The sequence below is a fragment of the Crinia signifera genome, chromosome 4, assembly GCF_055691185.1.
Source record: "Crinia signifera chromosome 4, ASM5569118v1, whole genome shotgun sequence".
Lineage (NCBI taxonomy): Eukaryota > Metazoa > Chordata > Amphibia > Anura > Myobatrachidae > Crinia > Crinia signifera.
Genome location: NC_139220.1, coordinates 247935730 through 247956695, shown reverse-complemented (window position 1 = coordinate 247956695; position 20966 = coordinate 247935730). Strand labels below are relative to the sequence as shown.

Here is a 20966-nt window from a genome sequence, read left to right as displayed (position 1 = left end):
GCGATGGAGAGGCGCTGAAGGTTCATCTTCAGCGCCTCTCCTCTGAATGATTCTATTGGCCACCTAGCGGCCAATCAGGAGCCGAATTTCGCGGCTTCTGATTGGCCGCTAGGCGACCAATAGACACCGGAGTCGGACCCCAGGACACCGGAGCCGAACCTCGTAGAAAATCTCGTAAAAGCAACATAACTAGACTTGCCTGCCCCATAGTAATATTGTGATGGATCCTCTAATCACCATCATACAGTCTGCTCCATCCCCTGTCAGCAACCAATAGGACAGATTAATTTAGACACCTCAGTCTAAATCAGTGGATCCCAGGCTCCGTCCTCAAATACCCCCAAAGGTACATGTCTCCAAGGTCAAGTGAAATTATTAGCTGAATCTGTGAATCTTTTGAAATATGTCTGAATATGTCTGTGCATCTGCTGGGAGACCTGAAAAATGTGAACTGAGTATTTTAGGACCAGTACTTTAGGACCAGGGTTGAGGACTACTGGTCTAAATTATACAACGCAGTCCTTTGTTTAATCATTTTATTACTAACATGAGTCACCATCATATAACAAATATGAGGCCATTTTTTACTGAAAGTCATGTTTCATCTACGATCAAACATGACTCCAATAAGGTTGCATATTTTGCAGTATATTTTATAAGGCTTCTGTAATGTATCATATCAATTTAAATTTTTCATTTCTAGAAACTTATTTTGTTACCGAGCATCTGAAGCAAAGAAAAGAAGACGATATTATACGCTGAGTTTCACCGTGAAGTTTCCTCACTATGAAGATGTATGTTACCTGGCCTACCATTACCCCTACACTTATACGGCACTCATGGTAAGACTTAAATAGTCTCCAATCTACAGTATATTGTTATATATCTATTTCTTCAGGTCTTCGGAACATGCTTGGACTTTGACCTCATCTTACCTGATACAGGATAATCAGTTGACCAGATATAGATTTTCAGTTGCTCTTGTTTCTTTTATACTGTAATATGGTACACGTTGCACTGTACCTTCAATCTAAGTAAAACATCAATCTGTCCATATATGTCATTGTTTCTATTAATGGTTCTCTGTCCTGACTTAAGCTAAGGATTGTAAGGTTGTCAATCACCGGCATGTACAGTATGCATTGCACTGACCCTACCCTTCAATCAAAATGTTGTTCCAAATTGTACTGTATGTTATCTCAAGACCGATTGTTTCTGCACAATGTTAGCATTTAAGAAGCTCTTAATTTATATTTTAGGATGTATACGTACCAAAAAATATAACTGAAGTAACCATAAATTATTTAGTAACTGAAGGGGGTCATCTTGCTTAATTTATTGGCTTGTACATAGTCTATCTCTCTGGTTTATTTCCCTGTGTTCCATTCATGCATTTACTATACAGTACTGTATGACACCAGTTAGAATTGCTTATTTTTATTACCATAGGTTATGGTATAGATGTGCTGTGCAATCTCCACTAACTTACATTATGTAAACAGATTTGTGCAGCACTTCAGGGTTAGACATAAACAGCCTTCCCCTCTGATAGGTAATGGATAAAAAGCACAGACACAAGGTAAAACATGCCAAAGGGAATGTACTGCACAACGTTGAAGTTAAAGTAATGTGACTGTTAAATCTCCCATTAACTTGTACTGTACTAATGTGTTTCTCTTTGTTAGTCCCACTTACAGCATTTGGAGCAAAGGCACAATCCACAGAGAGTGTACTATAAGCAGCAGACCCTATGCAATACTTTGGGTGGAAATCCTTGCCCCATGGTTACAATCACTGGCATGCCGAGGTCAAGGACTGAGAGTTGCAAGGATGAATTGCGTAAGTGGGAACTAACTGTTTAGTTCAATGTACAAACAGAATCTAATTTTATTAATATTTCAATATAAATACTACTACTACTACTAATAATAATATAAATAAGTATTATTACTTTAATTCAAAGGTATATGTTTAGTGTGCTGTGATTATATGACATATTTAAATTAAAGCAGAACTTTTGTCATTTTCAATTAGATAATACATCTGATACTGTAATAAGTACCCCTAGCAAATATAATAAAAGCAGGAGTAGAAATTGGAGTATGCACATAAGTATTCTCAATAACAAATCTCTCTGCCCATGTTACATTTTGCCCATTTGAGAAAGATTTTCCTTTTCAACCAACCATGAATCAGGCCCTTGTCCTGGATCTCTTCATAATTGCAGGATCAAAAGATTGCACTAATAACCGGTTTTGGATCTCCTGCGTCTGGATAGGTGAAACCAAATCCCTGATAGTGCGAGATATATCAGCTACCTCGGGGATCAGTATTTAGTTACTGCAGGTAGTTGAATTCCCCCCATGTCTATTTTTGCTGCTCACAGCAGCTTAATAAATGGATGGTAATTGAGCTGAAGAGAATAATTTTATATCTGTCACATCCACAGTTATTGTAAAGCCTATAAAAAGAATCTAAATAAATTACATTGGTGAAAATTATATATATATATATATATATATATAGTTCAATTTAGAAAGGCACTCAAGCGTAAAAATCCAGCAGCCCAGGTGCACAGCCAAAACTGGGAGACCCCCAGGGAGATATAGCGGTATCAAACAGTGGCACTCGCGGGACTTGTATCAATGAAAACAGACACAGTAGGTCAGCAGAATAAACGGCAACGTTTCGAGCTTTATTGCTCGTCCTCAGGCTCAACATACAATGAACAAACATCTTACCTATATCACCTCCCTCCACCGTGCCCGGGGTCCCGTGCCGCCGTCCCCGCGTCTGAGACAGCTGACGTCACACTCCTTGCGACGTGCACCCTCCGGCGCACCTGATGACGTCACCATGGATACGTCGCGCGCCCTCCGGCGCTCACAGACTGTGGGGCGGTTGCCAGGCAACCCCTACAACAAAACAAAAGTGCACCAATAAAATACAAGTCATACGGCATAAACAAAGACATCATATGTCTCTACAGGCAAGCATGCAGTGTTGCTTGAATGGAGAGAGACTACATGAAATACAGCTGTATAAAGTAATTAAACAAGTAAAGCACATAAAGTACCAACTAAGATGAAAAATCGACAGCAGGTAATCTGAGATCAATAAACCTGTCACAACATGAATGCAATTACAGAAAACTTATCAAGCTGCACTGTTCATTCAGACCGGCCGGATACACAGTATTCAGTCTGTGTATCCAGCGGGCCTCACGTTGCAGCAGCAACCTGTCTCTGTCACCACCCCTCATACTGGCAGGGACATGATCGATGATCTTATAGCGGAGTGTGGCCAATGAATGACCAAACTCCCTGAAATGGCGAGGTACTGGCTGTTCAATACCAGAGATCTTGCCCTCAATGGAATGTCGGATGGTGGAACGATGGGTTGCCATCCTTTCTTTAAGGGTTCTAGTGGTCTTACCCACATACAACAGCCCACACGGGCACCGGATAATATAGATAATATACGTGCTACTGCACGTCAACACGTATTTGATGGGGATCTTTACCCCAGAGTGTGGATGGCAGAAAAAACTGCCCGTCTCCAGGTAGCCGCAGGTGGTACAATTGATGCACCTGTAGCACCCTGGTTTTTTGGATAGGAAATGGCTATAGCTCGGCTTCTTGAACCCAGTGATGTCATTTCTGACTAACCAGTCTTTCAGATTTCGTTGTCTCTGAAAGCTGGGTAGTAAGGAACTGTGGCTGAATGCTTTGAGTCCCGGGTCTTGTACGACCATGGGCCACAATTCTCTAGCAGTTTTAACTATTTCTGTGCTAGCACTGTTGTATTTTTGAACAAAGGTGATTTTGGTGGTATTTTTGATGTCGGCTTGTTTCGGTAACAGGGTCTTAGCCCTAGGTGTTGTCATTACCCTAGCCTTAGCGGCTAAAAGATCAGGTTTCTTATACCCCCGTGCCAAGAATTTAGTTATCATAAGGTCAATCTCTTGTTCTGCTACCTTGATGTCATCACAGATTCTTCGCACACGTAAAAATTGTGAGAAGGGGAGGCCTCTGGTGGTGGCAATGGGGTGTTGACTGGAACAATGCAACATCGTGTTCCTGTCGGTGGGTTTTTTGTATAGGCCCGTGGTGAGCTGGCCATTATTAAGATGAATGACAACATCTAGGTAATGTACCGAAGTTGGGCTGACATCATAAGTAAATTTGATCGTACTGTCTGATGCATTTATCTGTGTCATCAGATCAACGAACTCCTGTTCCTGACCTCCAACACTTCAGTGCACCAAGACCTTTCACATGTGTTTGTATAAAAAAGGAATGATCTTATCTTATTCCAATCGATAATGTTTCACTTCTCCTTCTTCCAAAATCTCTTGGTGTGTATCATACAAGAGAGAGAAGTAGAGCTTCCATAGCGTAATAACGTTTTTTTAATCACACAATTACTTTACACACTAATACAGTAAAAAGTTATCACAGTAAATCTTTCACAATCAATCTTTAAAAATTTGCAATTACCAAGCGTTATTGAGAACTCAAACAATAAGTTCTCTATGAGAGCATAAAGACAGGAGATCCACTCCAGGCAGTTTCAGCTACAGAAAAAGTGGAACAACAATTACCGGATGGTGTGGAGAACATAAGATGAACTTAGTTCTCAAACAGGCAAGTTGTCACAGTTCTTATGCCGTTTTCCGGAACCCTGCAGTAAGTCCCTGGGCGGCGTTTTCTTCCTCCGGCTGTCACTCCTGGTGGTGGGTCCTGCTGGTCCTTCAATAGGGTTCCGGAAAACGGCATAAGAACTGTGACAACTTGCCTGTTTGAGAACTAAGTTCATCTTATGTTCTCCACACCATCCGGTAATTGTTGTTCCACTTTTTCTGTAGCTGAAACTGCCTGGAGTGGATCTCCTGTCTTTATGCTCTCATAGAGAACTTATTGTTTGAGTTCTCAATAACGCTTGGTAATTGCAAATTTTTAAAGATTGATTGTGAAAGATTTACTGTGATAACTTTTTACTGTATTAGTGTGTAAAGTAATTGTGTGATTAAAAAAACGTTATTACGCTATGGAAGCTCTACTTCTCTCTCTTGTATGATACACACCAAGAGATTTTGGAAGAAGGAGAAGTGAAACATTATCGATTGGAATAAGATAAGATCATTCCTTTTTTATACAAACACATGTGAAAGGTCTTGGTGCACTGAAGTGTTGGAGATATATAACCCCTTTTTTTTCTGAATCTTTTCACTGGAGGGTTTGTGGGAAAACCTCCTTCTATATCTCTGATATATTTGTTGCCCGCCTGTGAGCGCACTTTTGTAAACAAAAAACTTTCTGCAAAAAATCCTGTTCCTGACCTGTCCATATCATTAGCAGGTCATCTATATACCTTACCATGAAAAAAATGTTACTAGCAACAGTGTCATTAGAGAAGAAGAAATCACGTTCAATGTCAAACATATAGCAATTAGCAAACGCCGGAGCTACGCAAGAACCCATTGCGCAGCCCCGGCGCTGCAAGTACCAACACCCATCAAACAAAAAATAATTTTTGGAAAGCGTGAGTGATAATAGCTCAAGAAAGAATGATAGGTCCGGTCCGTCATACAATGGGCTGTTAGATAGCAGCCTTCATGCCGCCTCAACCCCCGCATCTTGCGGAATGTTCGTATACAGGGATACAATGTCCAGTGTACATAAGAAGCTACCACTGGGAATCTCTGGTAGATTCTGTAACTTCACCAGCAGGGAGGTGGTGTCCTTAAGATAGGTGCTTTGTGCTTGGATGGTAGGTTGAAACAAAGTGTCCAGATATTTTGAAATTTTGTAAAAGACGGAGCTCCTGGCGGCTATAATCGGTCTACCTGGGGGGTTGGCAGCATCTTTATGGAGTTTAGGGAGCGAATAAAGCACTGGGGCAGTGGGATGTTCTTCATAAAGCATTTTGGCTGTGGCTGAAGTGATGATATTGGATTTCACTGCATTCTCAAGTGTTCTGAGCAAGTCAGAGTTGAATTGTGCAGTCGGGTCTTGCTGTAGCAATCTGTAGACATCAGTATCGCTGAGTTGGCGAAGCAGTTCTGACCTATATTGGTCTATGTTTTGGATGACAATTCCGCCCCCCTTGTCGGCAGGGCGGATCGTGATATTTTCATCACTGCTGAGGTTTTTTAGGGCAACAAACTCATTCTTAGTGAGGTTGTATTGGTTAGTTTTCTTCTTACCGATCTCCTTGGCTTTGTAGTCCAGAACCTTGTTAAAACTTTTTAGTGCAAGGTTTTGTGTAGGAGGATCGAAGGTAGACGTTTTTTTCAGGCCTTTAATGGAACTGTCCATGATGGTAGATGGCCCTCTCTCAGATTTATTTTTATCGAAATGATCCTTAAGTCTCAGTTTGCGGTTAAATTTAAATGAATCCACATGCCACTGGAAGTCATCGAAGCCCACTGTTGGCACAAAATTGAGCCCCTTGTTTAATACTGACATTTCGTCAGCCGACAAAGTTCTATCTGACAAATTGAAGATTATGTTTTGTTCTTCCCTCTTTTCTTGTTTTTTGATGTCCCGGAGCCACTGGCCACCTCGTCTGATTGGTTGGTGTTTTTCCCGGCGATGCGTGCCCGGGTACTGACCCCTAAAGGGGGCTTCCTTGATTTTTTTGAGGGATCTTCAGAGTCACTTTGCGTTGTCTGTCCGCCACTTGATGTGTCAGATTCTCCCCAGGGTTTCCTGGTTCTCCACGCCTTTCTACGTTCTCTGTTTTTAGGACCCGATGAAGTATTATGGATCCAAGAGTATACAAGGTTCTCCGAGTAGTCACGTTGGACGATCTCGAGTTTATTCCTTTTGAATTGAATCAGCTCACGACGGTACGAATCAATCTGAGCTGATAGTTTTTCAGACCAATTGGTCGCTGTGTCAGCTTTCAGAAAATTCAGGTTTGCTGTTTCAAAGATATCAATCTTTTCTTTCACAGCCGTCAATTCACGAGTAGCCTCCGAGATAACCAATAGAATAAGATCTAAGCTACACTTATTCAGGATCGCCACCCACTTACGGCAAAAATCAGGGTTATTTTTGCCTATGGTGGGAGCGTTCCTGATCCGAAATCCCCTCGGGATCTGGCCAGTCCGGTGATAATCGGATAGGGTGACACCGTGGAGATAAAAGTCTATTTCTCTTTTTCTCAATCTGAGAAGTTTGGTGTAAATCTGCTCACACGTTTCCTGGCCCCCTGTTTGTAGCAGGTTATCTTTGAATCGTATAGACTCAGCATCCACATCTGAGAAACTCCAGGTTTCTCCCACTGGTAATGTAACGTTCTTGTATCCAGTGGTTTCTTGCATGCTCCCTCCAGTTATTAACCGGAGTAGATGTGGGACTTGTAGTGCACTGCAGTGTCAGTGCACCTGGAGCGTGTTGAAACAAAAGAGGAGGTGCACAATCACGCTAATACCCAGCTCTGGTCACAATGACCAGACGCTGTACAAGGTACTAACTGTAGATAGTTCAATTTAGAAAGGCACTCAAGCGTAAAAATCCAGCAGCCCAGGTGCACAGCCAAAACTGGGAGACCCCCAGGGAGATATAGCGGTATCAAACAGTGGCACTCGCGGGACTTGTATCAATGAAAACAGACACAGTAGGTCAGCAGAATAAACGGCAACGTTTCGAGCTTTATTGCTCGTCCTCAGGCTCAACATACAATGAACAAACATCTTACCTATATCACCTCCCTCCACCGTGCCCGGGGTCCCGTGCCGCCGTCCCCGCGTCTGAGACAGCTGACGTCACACTCCTTGCGACGTGCGCCCTCCGGCGCACCTGATGACGTCACCATGGATACGTCGCGCGCCCTCCGGCGCTCACAGACTGTGGGGCGGTTGCCAGGCAACCCCTACAACAAAACAAAAGTGCACCAATAAAATACAAGTCATACGGCATAAACAAAGACATCATATGTCTCTACAGGCAAGCATGCAGTGTTGCTTGAATGGAGAGAGACTACATGAAATACAGCTGTATAAAGTAATTAAACAAGTAAAGCACATAAAGTACCAACTAAGATGAAAAATCGACAGCAGGTAATCTGAGATCAATAAACCTGTCACAACATGAATGCAATTACAGAAAACTTATCAAGCTGCACTGTTCATTCAGACCGGCCGGATACACAGTATTCAGTCTGTGTATCCAGCGGGCCTCACGTTGCAGCAGCAACCTGTCTCTGTCACCACCCCTCATACTGGCAGGGACATGATCGATGATCTTATAGCGGAGTGTGGCCAATGAATGACCAAACTCCCTGAAATGGCGAGGTACTGGCTGTTCAATACCAGAGATCTTGCCCTCAATGGAATGTCGGATGGTGGAACGATGGGTTGCCATCCTTTCTTTAAGGGTTCTAGTGGGACCCCGGGCACGGTGGAGGGAGGTGATATAGGTAAGATGTTTGTTCATTGTATGTTGAGCCTGAGGACGAGCAATAAAGCTCGAAACGTTGCCGTTTATTCTGCTGACCTACTGTGTCTGTTTTCATTGATACAAGTCCCGCGAGTGCCACTGTTTGATACCGCTATATATATATATATATATATATATATAGATAGAGAGAGAGAGATCCAAATCAACCGGCACTCAATGAAACTCCATGACAATAAGCCCCGGTGCCCGAAATACATTTATGCAGACATCCAAAAAAGCAGCACTCAGGAGGCAGTTAGGTATGATGAATAAAAGACAAGTCTGTATTAGAATACGAGCTTTTGTGGTGTAACCCCCTTCATCAGGGACCTGCTGATGGGGGCCACACCCCGAAAGCTCGTATTCTAATACAGACTTGTCTTTTTTCATCATATGTAACTGCCTCCCGAGTGCTGCTTTTTTGGATGTCTATATATACATCTATATATACGTATATACTGTATATGTAGATACTCACCTTGATAAAGTGGCCTTTAGGCCTTGAAACGTTGGCTCACCATTTAAGCCTGGACAGGATCCGACATTTTGAAATTAGAAGAAAGATAGAATTCAGAAGGCGCTAGATTCAAACTGTAAACAGATTATGTTCAAATAGTATTTAATATAAAAATACCATTTCATCATAATCATGACTTCATCAGAGGCAAAAATACAGCAGTTTCATTGGATGATCACACTATCAGTTGACAGGGATGCAGTTTCTCACAACAGGAATATTGATCCAAAGTATCCAATGGATGATTTATGGGTAGGTTTTGAAAATATCCACCAGAGTTGGTTCCTCAAAAATACAAGAGGTCCTTCAATTCATTTAGATTAGGTGAATGGGCACTTTGTGAACGTATTTGCAGTCATCAACCATAGAGTGATTCAAATTGGGGTTATGCGTACAGCTAGGTTCCCAGGACAGGAGTGTCCTGGGAACCTAACTGTGCGCATACCCCACATTTGAACCACTATAGTTTTTAAAATATGTTTCAGAGTTTTTCTAGTTTATGTGCTTGAGTTTAAGGATAGGGTTTATTCAGTTTCGGCTGTTAGGGCAATTCAAGGTTTTAAAAAAGTCTGTGAATGCCGTTAATAATGGGTGAGATTTAATAGAATGAGAGATTTAGAAAATGAGAGATTTGCTAAGAAATCTCCAGTTTTTTTAAAGCAGCTATCATTTACACTGCTAAACCAGTTTGATTTTGCAGTGTAAATGATTGCCGCTTTAAAAAAAACTGGAGATTTCTCACCAAATCTCTCACTTTCTGAATCTCTCATCCCATTAAATCTCACCCTGTGTTTTATTTTTTTTAAGTGTTTCAAAGTACAGTAAATGATCAATTTAATCTCTTCACGTTAGTTTTTTTTGTTGTTTTACTACTATGTTTTATGTGTTAACATTTTATTGACACACCTTCTTTTTCACTCTGTCAAAACCTTGTGTGCATTTCGCTTGTGTTTACATACTCCATATGTGCTGCAAAAGATTTGTAATGCTTTGTACAGTGACACACAAACACAGTTTGGGTCTGCATCTTGTCAGACAAAACAGTTTTGACTAACTTGTCAGTACAAATATGTTGCTGGCAGTGAGTGCAAAGACAAATGCAGTCTGAGGTGAGATTTCTTGAAGTTTATGAAGTTCTTATGACTGAAACACTCTTGCGTACACTGACAAGCTTAGAGAGCACTACTGATGCTGGGAATGAAAGATCTGTATTTTATACGATTGTCTGACACTATGGTGATAGGTGACAGTGATGTTTAAATGGAGGTTAAACACAAGGCAACTGACTTAGCCAGGTAAAGGTTTATTAACCAGATTATCCAGAAATATGAATAGGTTGCTTCAGAGCTAGAATTGTGCATTTCTTTGCATGTGCATGCGCTGGGTGCATGCTCCCACTGCGAATAGTGGGATACCTGGGTGCACGCACCTAGGATAGCAGAGAGGGGCGTGGGGCGGCGGGCAGCACCATTACCAGATGGGAATGCCCAGCATTTCATGGGTATTCCCATGAGAATGCTGGGTTTTCTCATGGTAATGAGGCTGTGACGGACAGGCCCCCCGCCGGATGTCAGCTGCCCGGCCATTTCCTTCTGAAGGTCCACGCATATGTAAGGTTGCCTCAGAGCATCTATACACCTATACTACAAGGTAGAACAAGTTACCTGTAGAAAATAGGACGAATGGTACCTGACAGGACTAATTACTTTTAGCAAAAGTGCAACTGAAGCTGAATTAGCCCCAGTGTACATTACTGTGATCTGCAGCACCTGGCTATCTGACCTACTCCTGTGAGAGCTTCCTACTCCTGTGAGAGCTGTGGTGTTGTGGGATGGTGAGGACTGCACAGAGCCAAACCTATGTGGATGGGTCTCAGGAAATTGGATCCTGCCCTACTTTATTCATTCATTACTCTATTAGCTGATTTATGTGCACAGAGCATCTGGTTCCTTGTTCTTCATGGACTCTCACTGCTTTTCAAATCTATCTGATTGGTACTGTATGCCACGCTTTCTGTAGCAACAGAACTAAAGCTAGCTTCATGGTCCTGATTTAGTTTGCCTGTAGTGCAGACTGCATTTGCTTCCATCTAAAAGTTTGGATATTCGTTAAAACTTGAATTTTGTCTTGTATGTAGGACAGGGTTGCCTACCCTCCTGGATTGGCCGGGAGGGTCCCGGAAATCAGGTCCCCCTCCCAGCCCCCCGGAAAGGTGGCCAATCCTCCCAGATTCTGCCTCACCCTCCTGGCCGCATCATTGAATTACCGTGATTCGTGGCTATTCGCCGGGAGGGGGCGGGGTTAATAGGCAAATATCGTCATTTAGCTCCACCCCTCCACGAGGCCCCACAAATCGGGGTGATTTACAGTGCTGGGGCGGGGCTTCATGACATCTACATCAGGCCCCCACCTCCACACGTGATGCTCTCCAGGCTTCTCCCGGAGAGGAGAATTTAAAAGTAGGCAAGTACAGTATGATGTAGGAGAACTGAGCTTTGTTGGTCAGTTATACAGTGTCTGGGGGGGAAAAGCTTGCATGATTTGTTGCTATGAGGCCTGCAGTGTTCTAGCTACACCCTTGCTCTGCTCCATCCCCTGGTATAGCGATATTCTACAGTGTCATGGTTTATAGAGGGGCCTGTAATGTGTCAGGTCCTCCGGCCGCCGCCGGTTCTGCAGAGCATTGCGCCGCATGCATTACTCACCTGCACGGGCGCTGTACTCCTGGCGGTGCTACACCCGTCACTCAGCGCTTCCCTGACTTAGTGTCACTGGCAGGGACGGCGGTAGGTCCTCTGGGGGTCCGGCTGTTCCCGTGGTCGGCTCCTGGGACAGTCGCCGCCATCTTGCTTGTGGCATTAGGCAGAAGGGAGCAGGGTCTGATATAACCTCTGATTGAAGGTTGGGCCTGTGACATCACTGCCTGGAGGAATAAAAGGCTGGGCCGCCTATCCTCCAATGCTGCTGCTACTTCTGCTTTCTGCTCAGTGTCCTGCTGACAGCCAGTGAGAGTGTACACAGCTCCAGGTCTCTCTGAGTCCTGTTTGCAATCAGAAGCATCTCGTTATCCTTTCAAGTGCCTCCTGAGTTCAGTTTACCTTCCAAGTGTCTCCTGAGTTCCGTTAACCCTTCAAGTGCCTCCTGAGTTCAGTTTACCTTCCAAGTGTCTCCTGAGTTCCGTTAACCCTTCAAGTGCCTCCTGAGTGCAGTTTATCTTCCAAGTGTCTCCTGAGTTCTGTTAACCCTCCGAGTGTCTCCTGAGTTCTGTTAACCCTCCGAGTGTCTCCTGAGTTCTGTTAACCCTCCGAGTGCCTTCTGAGTTCAGTTCACGTTTCAAGTGTCTCCTAAGTTCTATTATTATTTCAAGCGTCTCCTGAGTACAGCTATATCCATCTGTTCCAGCAAGCGTCCTAATCTCCTTGGAGGCTCCTGATTGGGGGGCCGCGACCTGCTGGGTGGACGCAGCTAAGTCCAAATCCCCTTGCGGGGGTCCCTGGTGAAAACCGCTACTCAGTTAGACTCCGCGCCTCTGATTAGGAGTATAGCCAAACTCCTTGGAGACTCCTATGAGACGCCAGTATATTCGACCAGCAGTTCTTTCTCCACCATTGGCATCCGTGTCAGAATCCACGCCCCCAGTGGATCCACAACAATCCGTTGTGACATAATGTCTGTAATGTAGTGTAGGGCATAGATTGTAAGCTTGCAGCAGGGCTCTCCTACCTCCAAGTCTGTCTGTTGTTACCCAGTTTGTTTTATCACTGTCTACTATTGTAAAGCGCAACGGAATCTGCTGCGCTATATAAGAAACTGTAAATAAATAAATAGAGGGTCACGTACAAGCTTTTCTTTATGAAGCAATGCACTTGCACTTCAGCAATGTTCCCACAGATTTTTGCAGGCACATCACGGGGATGCACCCAGTGAATGGGGTGGCCTTGCCCCCTCCCCTCAGCAGCCTAGTGCCGCAGTTGCATAGTACTTTTGCAAATCAGGCCCATTGTCTAAAAAGTTGTTTTATTTTCACTAACCTTTTTAGGCTGCGTCTGCACATTGCATTTCAGCAAGATGAATCAGGCTTGTGTATATATAAATATATATATATATATCCTCTTGAGTAAGCATCCTGCTAAACAGCTCCTGTTCGACTGCATCCTGCTAAAATGCAAAGTGTAGACGCAGCCATAGATTGAAATGTGCAGGCTCCTTCCTGCCAAACAGGTCTCTTTAAAAGGGACCTGTCAAAGCGCAATGTGTAGACGCTGCCTTCGTATGCAGCTCAAAATATCTCTTGTCTGTTATATTGTGTTTACATTGTAAAATGAATTGATTGTCTGAATAAATATAAAAGTATACATACTGGTACTGGTAACATACCTCTATAGGTACGGGTGCCGGACGCGGTCCTGACAGTCAGGGTCCCGACAGTCATTTACCTGACTTCGGGTGTCCCGACTGTCAAAACTCAGACAACCGGTTGCCCGAAGGCCACGGCTATTCTCCCACGTGGGGGTCCAGCGTGGCGAGCGCAGCGAGCCTGCAAGGTGCTTAGTTGCGCTCACCATGCTGTCTGAGTCCGGGCAGTCGAGATTCCGACTGTCGGTACCCTATACCACACCCATAGGTACAGTGGTTCTGCTAACTCAGTCTGAATCTATAGTTTGCTTATTTTCTGATTATTGTAAATGGAAAAAAAATAAATGATAGGATGTATTCAGTAATTATACATCTCTGTTTATTAAATGTTTGTTTTGATTACTAGGGTAATGATTTCCTGAGCTGCATAACTTCAAATCTAAAATTCATTGATCAATGAAAAGGGAATTGTTATTGTATAATTATATCTAACGTCACTAACAGATGTTCCTTACAAATGATGAGAAAAGGAAACATATGCGCAGTGCTTATTACACAAATATGCTTTTTCATTATTGTAAAATTGCTAACAATGTTTCTATATATATCATATTCAGAGCATTGTTGACACTTTGGGCATGATTCAGCTCTGATCGCAGGGCTGTGAATTCGTAGCCCTGGAGAATATCAGCGAAACATGCGTGTGAACAAAGCCAGCAATGGCAAGTAATTTCTGGCCGTTCACAAGTTGAGTGACAGGGGCCGGGTGCCTAGGAGTGCCCTCGAAAAATGCTCAATGGGGTTGAGAACTGGTAACTGGGCTGGCCACTCCATTACAACGGAATACCAGCTGCCTGCTTCTTCCCTAAATAGTTCTTGCATAATTTGGAGGTGTGCTTTGGGTCATTGTCCTGTTGGAGGAAGGTGGCTCCGATCAAGTGTATGGTATGGCATGGCATTGCAAAATGAAGTGATAGCCGTCCTTATTCAAAATCCCTTTTAGATGGTGTCAGGTACTCTTCCAGCATCTTTTCACTTATTCTGCGTTTCACAAATGTTCTTCTGTATGATCCAAACACCTCGAACTTCAATTTATCTGTCCATAACACTTGTTTCCATACTTCCCCTGTCCAATGACTGTGTTTTTTTGCCCATATTAATGATTTTCCATTTATTGCCAGTCTCAGATACTGTATGGCTTTAACTTTGCTACTCTGCATAAAAAGCATCCCTGAGTAGCTTATTTACTGTAGATGTTGACCCTGGCATTCTGCAGGTACCATTTAATGAAGCTGCCGGTTGAGGACCTGTGAGGAATCTATTTCTCAAACTAGAGACTCTAATGTACTTGTCTTCTTGCTCAGTTGTGCACCTGGGCCTCCCACTTCTTTTTCTACTCTGGTTAGAGCTTATATTGGAAAAAGAAAGAGGAGTCTGCGCAGCCCTTCACCACTTAATACCACTGGTATTAAGTGGTGAAGGTTCGTGACAATTTTCCCTCCTCTGTCTTTTTCCACTGTAAGCTACAAGGTATTATGTATTATACCTTAAGGAAGCTCCACAGCAACCTTCAATACCACTAAATTCAGCACAGTTTAAACCTGTATTATTAATCTGGTTAGAGCTTGTTTGTGCTGGCTACACACCATAGTAGGAAAATGTTTTGTTACTTGGCAATTTCTCACATGGAATAGCCTTCATTTCGAAGAACAAGAATAGACAGTCGAGTTTCACATGAAAGTTCTCTTTTTTGTGGCCATTTTGAGACTATAAATGCTTGAGACTATGATGCTCCAGATACTCAACTAGCTCAAAGGAAGGCCAAGGGTACTGAATCCCTCTATACACTTATGTAGAAATTCCTGGGGGTATGAAAAGGTCGTAGGACGCGTACCGCCGCCCCTTGCGGGCTCGCTGCGCTCGCCACGCTTAGGGTTGACGTTGATCGTGGGGTAGCGTTAACAATTGGGGGGGCCCATTTCACACTTCAGGGTGCCTATTTGGCCTGTGTGGGCCATTTAACATTGTTTCCTATGGAAAATCGGGTCCATTGGGACATTTAACATTGTTCCCTATTGGAAATCACGGTCATCGTGTCGGTCGCATCGATTTTTTTTTCCTAACGATGCCCACGATCAAAATCGTGGGCGCCCTTCTAGGTAAAGAGTACCATTTAATGTTATCTTTATTGAAAGAAAACTGTTTGTTTCCTTAAAAAATAAGGAAAGTTCTAAATAACCCCAAATATCTGAATGGTAGTGTGTGTGTACTGTATGTATATATATATATATATATATATATATATATATATATATATATATATATATATATATATATATTATACATGTCACCTCGTCCCTGCAGCAGAGTGTAGATGAAGGCGGGGACAAAGAGACGTCACGAACCTGGTTGTCGGAGGCCAACGTTACACAAGATGATGATCTACCACTGACTGTTTTAACATGCGCTACTGTGTTAATTTCATTTAACACCTCTATGCTTGTGGTTGCTTTTAATTTATGAAGTCAACTTTGTTTTTACTCTAAAAAATTCCTTGCTAAATTTTAGAATTTGCAGTTTCAACAGCCCTTATGCGAGGAGAGCCGCACAGGCTACTGTATATACAAAAATTGCCTCGGGGCTTATGTGTGTATGTACTGATAATATACTGTACTTGTTGCACAAAAATAGGATATTATTTTTTTTTAAAGCAAAATGATATGTTTCAAACTTGCTGGACATGGCAGAGAGGTAGCTGTGATGATAGAGATTGGCGGTAGGAGCAGATAGGGACAAAGCCATCATTTTGACGAGCTTTTAACTAGTATTGTATAATAAAGTAGGTTGACTGTATAATGTACAGGATTGAATGTTTTGCCTGAGATTGCACAGTGACTAGGCACACCCTTCAGAATAATACTCAAATACAATGTTAGACTATTCCTGCATGATAAATCTGTCAGTTCATTGCTTAGAAATTAAATGGGCTCATTCACCCTTAATGGCTTTTGCACTCAATTAGTAATTTGTTTTTATGGGGATTCGGATTTCCAAATATGCTTTCATAAAAAGGAGACTAAAACTGAGAACTCTGGAGAGCACAATATCAAAGAAGGCACTTGTGGTGGATATTGGAAATAATGATCCTGAAGAGAATGTACACAGTTTAATTAAGCACATTGATTAAATCAATATGATTCAACTGCTTAGTGCTCAAATCATCTTAATCTCATTAAAAGTAATTCAGGCCTTGATAATTGATTAATAATGCATTATAGTTTATGAATTATTGACTTCAAGTTATTATACTTGTGCCTCTATCTGCATGCCAGCTAATGCTGAATGTTAATTACAAAGACCAGAACTTGTGTCTGAGCAACTTTTCAAAGCCAAACATGACATATTGTACAGTGAAGGACAAATCCGATTTTGTAAGCGCTTTATCAGAACATTTCAAAGCGTTTCCACTGCTTTATGGGTTTTTTTTTTTGATGCAAGGGATAGTACAAGCATCTTAACACTCTAATTGTACTAATTGATTTGGAAGGAAGATGCACTTGTGTGAATATTGATCCTAGAGATTTGACTTCAGATAATAAGGCCTTTCAAAGCCATCTTAATAACAAGTTAATTTGCTCTGTGGCTTGCCGCTCAAGATGTGCTCTGACTTTAACAGAGATTATAATTGCGATAGGAACAGTTTAATCTCAAAACACTATGCAATGGCAATCCTCTTCTTTAAGGATAATGTATTAACCTCTGCCGGAGAGACCTTCCACGAATCATGTGAGGGTCATTTCAGGCATGGGGTATTGCGTACCCTTTTATTTTGGCTCCCACAAAAAACACTTTGGGTGAAATTTAATAGGATGAGAGATTCAGAAAGTGAGAGATTTGGTAAGAAATCTCTAGTTTTTTTTAAAGCAGTAATCATTTACACTGCAAAATCAGTTTGATTTTTGAAGTGTAAATGATTGCCGCTTTAAAAAACTGTAGATTTCTTTCCAAATCTCTCACTTTCTGAATCTCTCATGCTATTAATTTTCCCCCTTTTTTTGCCCTTGCCTGGAATTTATTGTTATCGTTGTGTATCGATTAGGATTTTTTAAATTTTCTGCTCTGGTATTTATCCATCCCAATTCACTTAAGGTTTCATTGCTTCAGTCCCAGTAGGTTAGTGTATAAATCAGGTGATTTTGCTTTTGCATACCTCCCAAGAGTTAAAAATGACACAGAGTAAGATTCCTGAAAAGAGGGCGTGGTCTATCAGAAGGGGCGTTGCTTCACAACAATGCTGCAATTGTGAACCACACCCTATTTTCATCACTGAGAGCTGCTGGCCATGCTGAGTCTATTCAACAAGAGTGATGTGGACTCCCAACTCCATCAATATTCACACAAGTGCATCTTCCTTCCAAATCATTACCCTCTTGTGAATGCACTCCAGGTTGAGGTAGCCTCTTTAGACACTCACTTTGGGGAAGATTTATCAAATCTTAAAGAGAGATAAACTGGAGAGATACACAGTACAAACCAATCAGCATCTAGTTGCTATTTTAAGGTTGCCATACACTTCTACGATGTCTCACAGCAGTGTATGGCCATCTGATCCCTCTTGAGCCGCCCGCGTCCTTCCACAACCACATTCCATGATCCTTTCACTTGCGATCCAGTTCCCCGCCGCCGGGAGGGGGTTCGAGTTGAAGGTCGGACCTACATGCAGCTACAACCTCTGGTTCCGGTCCGGTGTGCATGGAACAATGCATCATACCCGATGGGATGTCAAACACATGTGATTTGGGCTGATTTCTTGGCTCTATCCATTGCAATCAGGTGAAATCGGCCCAAATCTGGCTAGTTTACGGGGGCCTTTAGAGTCTGGGCATGAAAAATTACAGGATATGGTTTACTCCCCTTTATCTCCGTCCAAGCTTTGACAAATATCCACTTTTTTGAGAAAAAATTCCACATCTTTTTCCTTGAGTGCAAAAGTGTGTTTCTCTTTGCCAGTGCTCCCTTTGATTGTTTTCAAAAAATGTTTTGCTCACTTCGTCATTCTCAATTTCAACCCTCAAATTAAACCACAGTTAAGTAATTTAACCTAATCTGTAGCTAAATGGTTCAAATGGTTTTATATATTGGCAAATGTATGATATATATTTATATTTTTAGAGCTGGATAAATTACTTTTACATGATTGAGCTTGATTCCGATATATACAATATTGCACAGCGAAAAAGCTGAGCTATATCGTACAGCTAATATGCTAATGCAGCAAGAGTCTTCTCATATAAATAGACGCATCCTGCCTGCTTACATGATCTAAAGGGGTGGTAATTGTAAAATAATCACTATTTACTATTACCACCCCTTTAGTGTTGTATACAGAGGTCCACATATCCTTTTATAAGGGTCTACAACCTTGCTCAGACTAATAGAAGAGTCTTGCCACCAATGTAAGGACCTGTGTGACCTTGTGTCACTACCTTTTTCTTTTTGCTTCCATGATCCACTGTTGCTTACCAAGACATATCATTGTATCCTTCAGGTTACTCAGATTTCCATCTCAGATGCGCAGCCTAGATCAGCAAATCTGCATCACTAGATGCAGACACGGACTTCAGCATTTTCACAAAATGGAGGAGACATGACTCTGTTTTGACTAACAGACCTGGTTGCTGACCAATCCCTGCCCCCAAATTCCCAGAGCCTGCCAATCAGGCTGGGGCTTAGAAGGCACATGTGCAGTGTCCCCACCATCATGTAAGCATAGAAGTATGAATTGGGTCCCCTAGGACCCCTACATCCAATGACTTGCAGTAATATCACAGACACAGGGCCAGATGCACTAAGTTCAAAAGTGATCAAATGGAGAGTGATAAGCAACCAGCCAATCAGCTCCTACTTGCAATGTGTTTCAAAAAATGTTAGGCAGGAGCTGATTGGTTGGTTGTTTATCACTCTCCATTTTATTACTTTTGAAGCTTAGTGCATCCGGCCCACAGTATGCCAAGCGCTTTGTGCTTGCTGTTGCAAATGACATACTTTTTAGTCAAGAACATAACCTTTTTAAAAGAAGACCATGTTCAGCATTTTGTAGACATTTAATTCAAAACATGTAAAATGTAGTTTCTTGACTGCTAAGAGTTAACTAAAAAAAATGGAACTTAATTTCGGCAGAAAAAGAAATATCTGTCTGGGTGTATACAGAGATGGATTGCTTGTGTGTTTCCTTGTTTTGTTATGTGTCTCATCAGACCAATAAATCTGAGAGCTGGGAGACAGGGGTGACCTAGGTTTGTCTGTCTTTGTTTTCGTTAAATTTCTCCCTGAAGGCCAATTCTTCTGTTAGGTGAGATGATGATACCTTCAATTTGTTATTGCAGTTAATTAGGATTTTCGTAGGAAAAAGAATAATAATTACCGATTGGACAGTAGGCTCGATTGTAACAATTTGAAGGTTATGAAATTCCAATATAGTTATTATTTAAATCATTAATATGTATTCTCATTAATAAGGCTACTTATCAAAATGCAGCCATAATAGAGGTAACTGATTCCTGTAGCTTACTAATACATTGCCAACGGGGCAGCGAAGTGTAACGCAACTGAGAAGAGGTATTCAACCAGGGATTCCGACTGTAGGAAATTTGCACCACCATAAAGTGCTGGTGCTACCGTGACTATTCGCATCACCGTAAAGTGCGGCTCTGGCTGCGATGATTTGCTCTTGCAATATTGTTGCCTAGAGAGGAGATGCTAATGCTGGCTAATTTGTTTGGAGGGCTGGGGTTCTCACATCATGGCAAAATGTTGTGAATCCCCAATCCACATTGCGCTATGCCATGGAGCGAGCCAGTAGCATCAGCTGTCTTTTTTACGACTTTTCATATAAAATGCATCTTATTTGAAAATGGAGGAATAGATACAAAATGCTAAGTTACAGTGTCTGCCAGGGAGACACTGTCACATTCCATTTCTCATCCGCTGGTATCTGCCAGCTGGCGCACCGGAATATGTGGACACATGAGCATCTCGTGCTCCTGCTTCCATTGTTGACAATGGGGAGCATGAGCATCTCTGATGTGCGCGTGCCCCATTTGCCAGAGGAGGATGGCATCTGTATTCGCTCTTGCATTAGGATACTATTTAATGAAAAAGTCACAAGAAAACGCCTGGCTTACTCATTATGTATAACGCGTCACATGGAGGATATATGTATGTAGACTACATCTGCATTTTAGCCCCACCCTCTCAATATAGATCCAGGATTTCTGGTAATTTTCTTCATCTCACTTGACTAGAACGTGGGTGGGATACTCCATACTCCACCTTTGTTTTACAATATTCTCCCTCTGCAACAGGAAATGTGTTTGCACCATTCCCTCATATGCAGTAATACTCACAGTAGTAATGCATTTAAGAAGTGCAGATCCTCCCTGTGTGCACTGCTGGGATTCCACAGACATTGGTATCCTTAAATCTATGCAACTGTGAAAAAAATTATAATATTGATAAATCTACGGCCACAATTGTAACTCAATCAAAGCAGCTAAAACCGTCATCGATACTAAAAATAAGACAAAGGATGAAAAGTTACATACTTTAACAATTTTGAGCTAAATCACTCCAAGAGAATCTCAAAA

At 42.1% G+C, this 20966-nt stretch overlaps 1 protein-coding gene across 1 annotated transcript in view; it reads left to right on the top strand.

The window, feature by feature from the left end:
* Positions 1–20966, top strand: part of AGBL1 (AGBL carboxypeptidase 1) — a 535096-nt gene that overhangs the window by 132598 nt on the left and 381532 nt on the right. Inside the window, exons 15-16 of the mRNA XM_083184211.1 lie at positions 704–842; positions 1686–1839. Of these exons, the coding sequence (XP_083040337.1) occupies positions 704–842; positions 1686–1839 (293 nt within the window). The remainder of the gene's footprint in view (positions 1–703; positions 843–1685; positions 1840–20966) is intronic.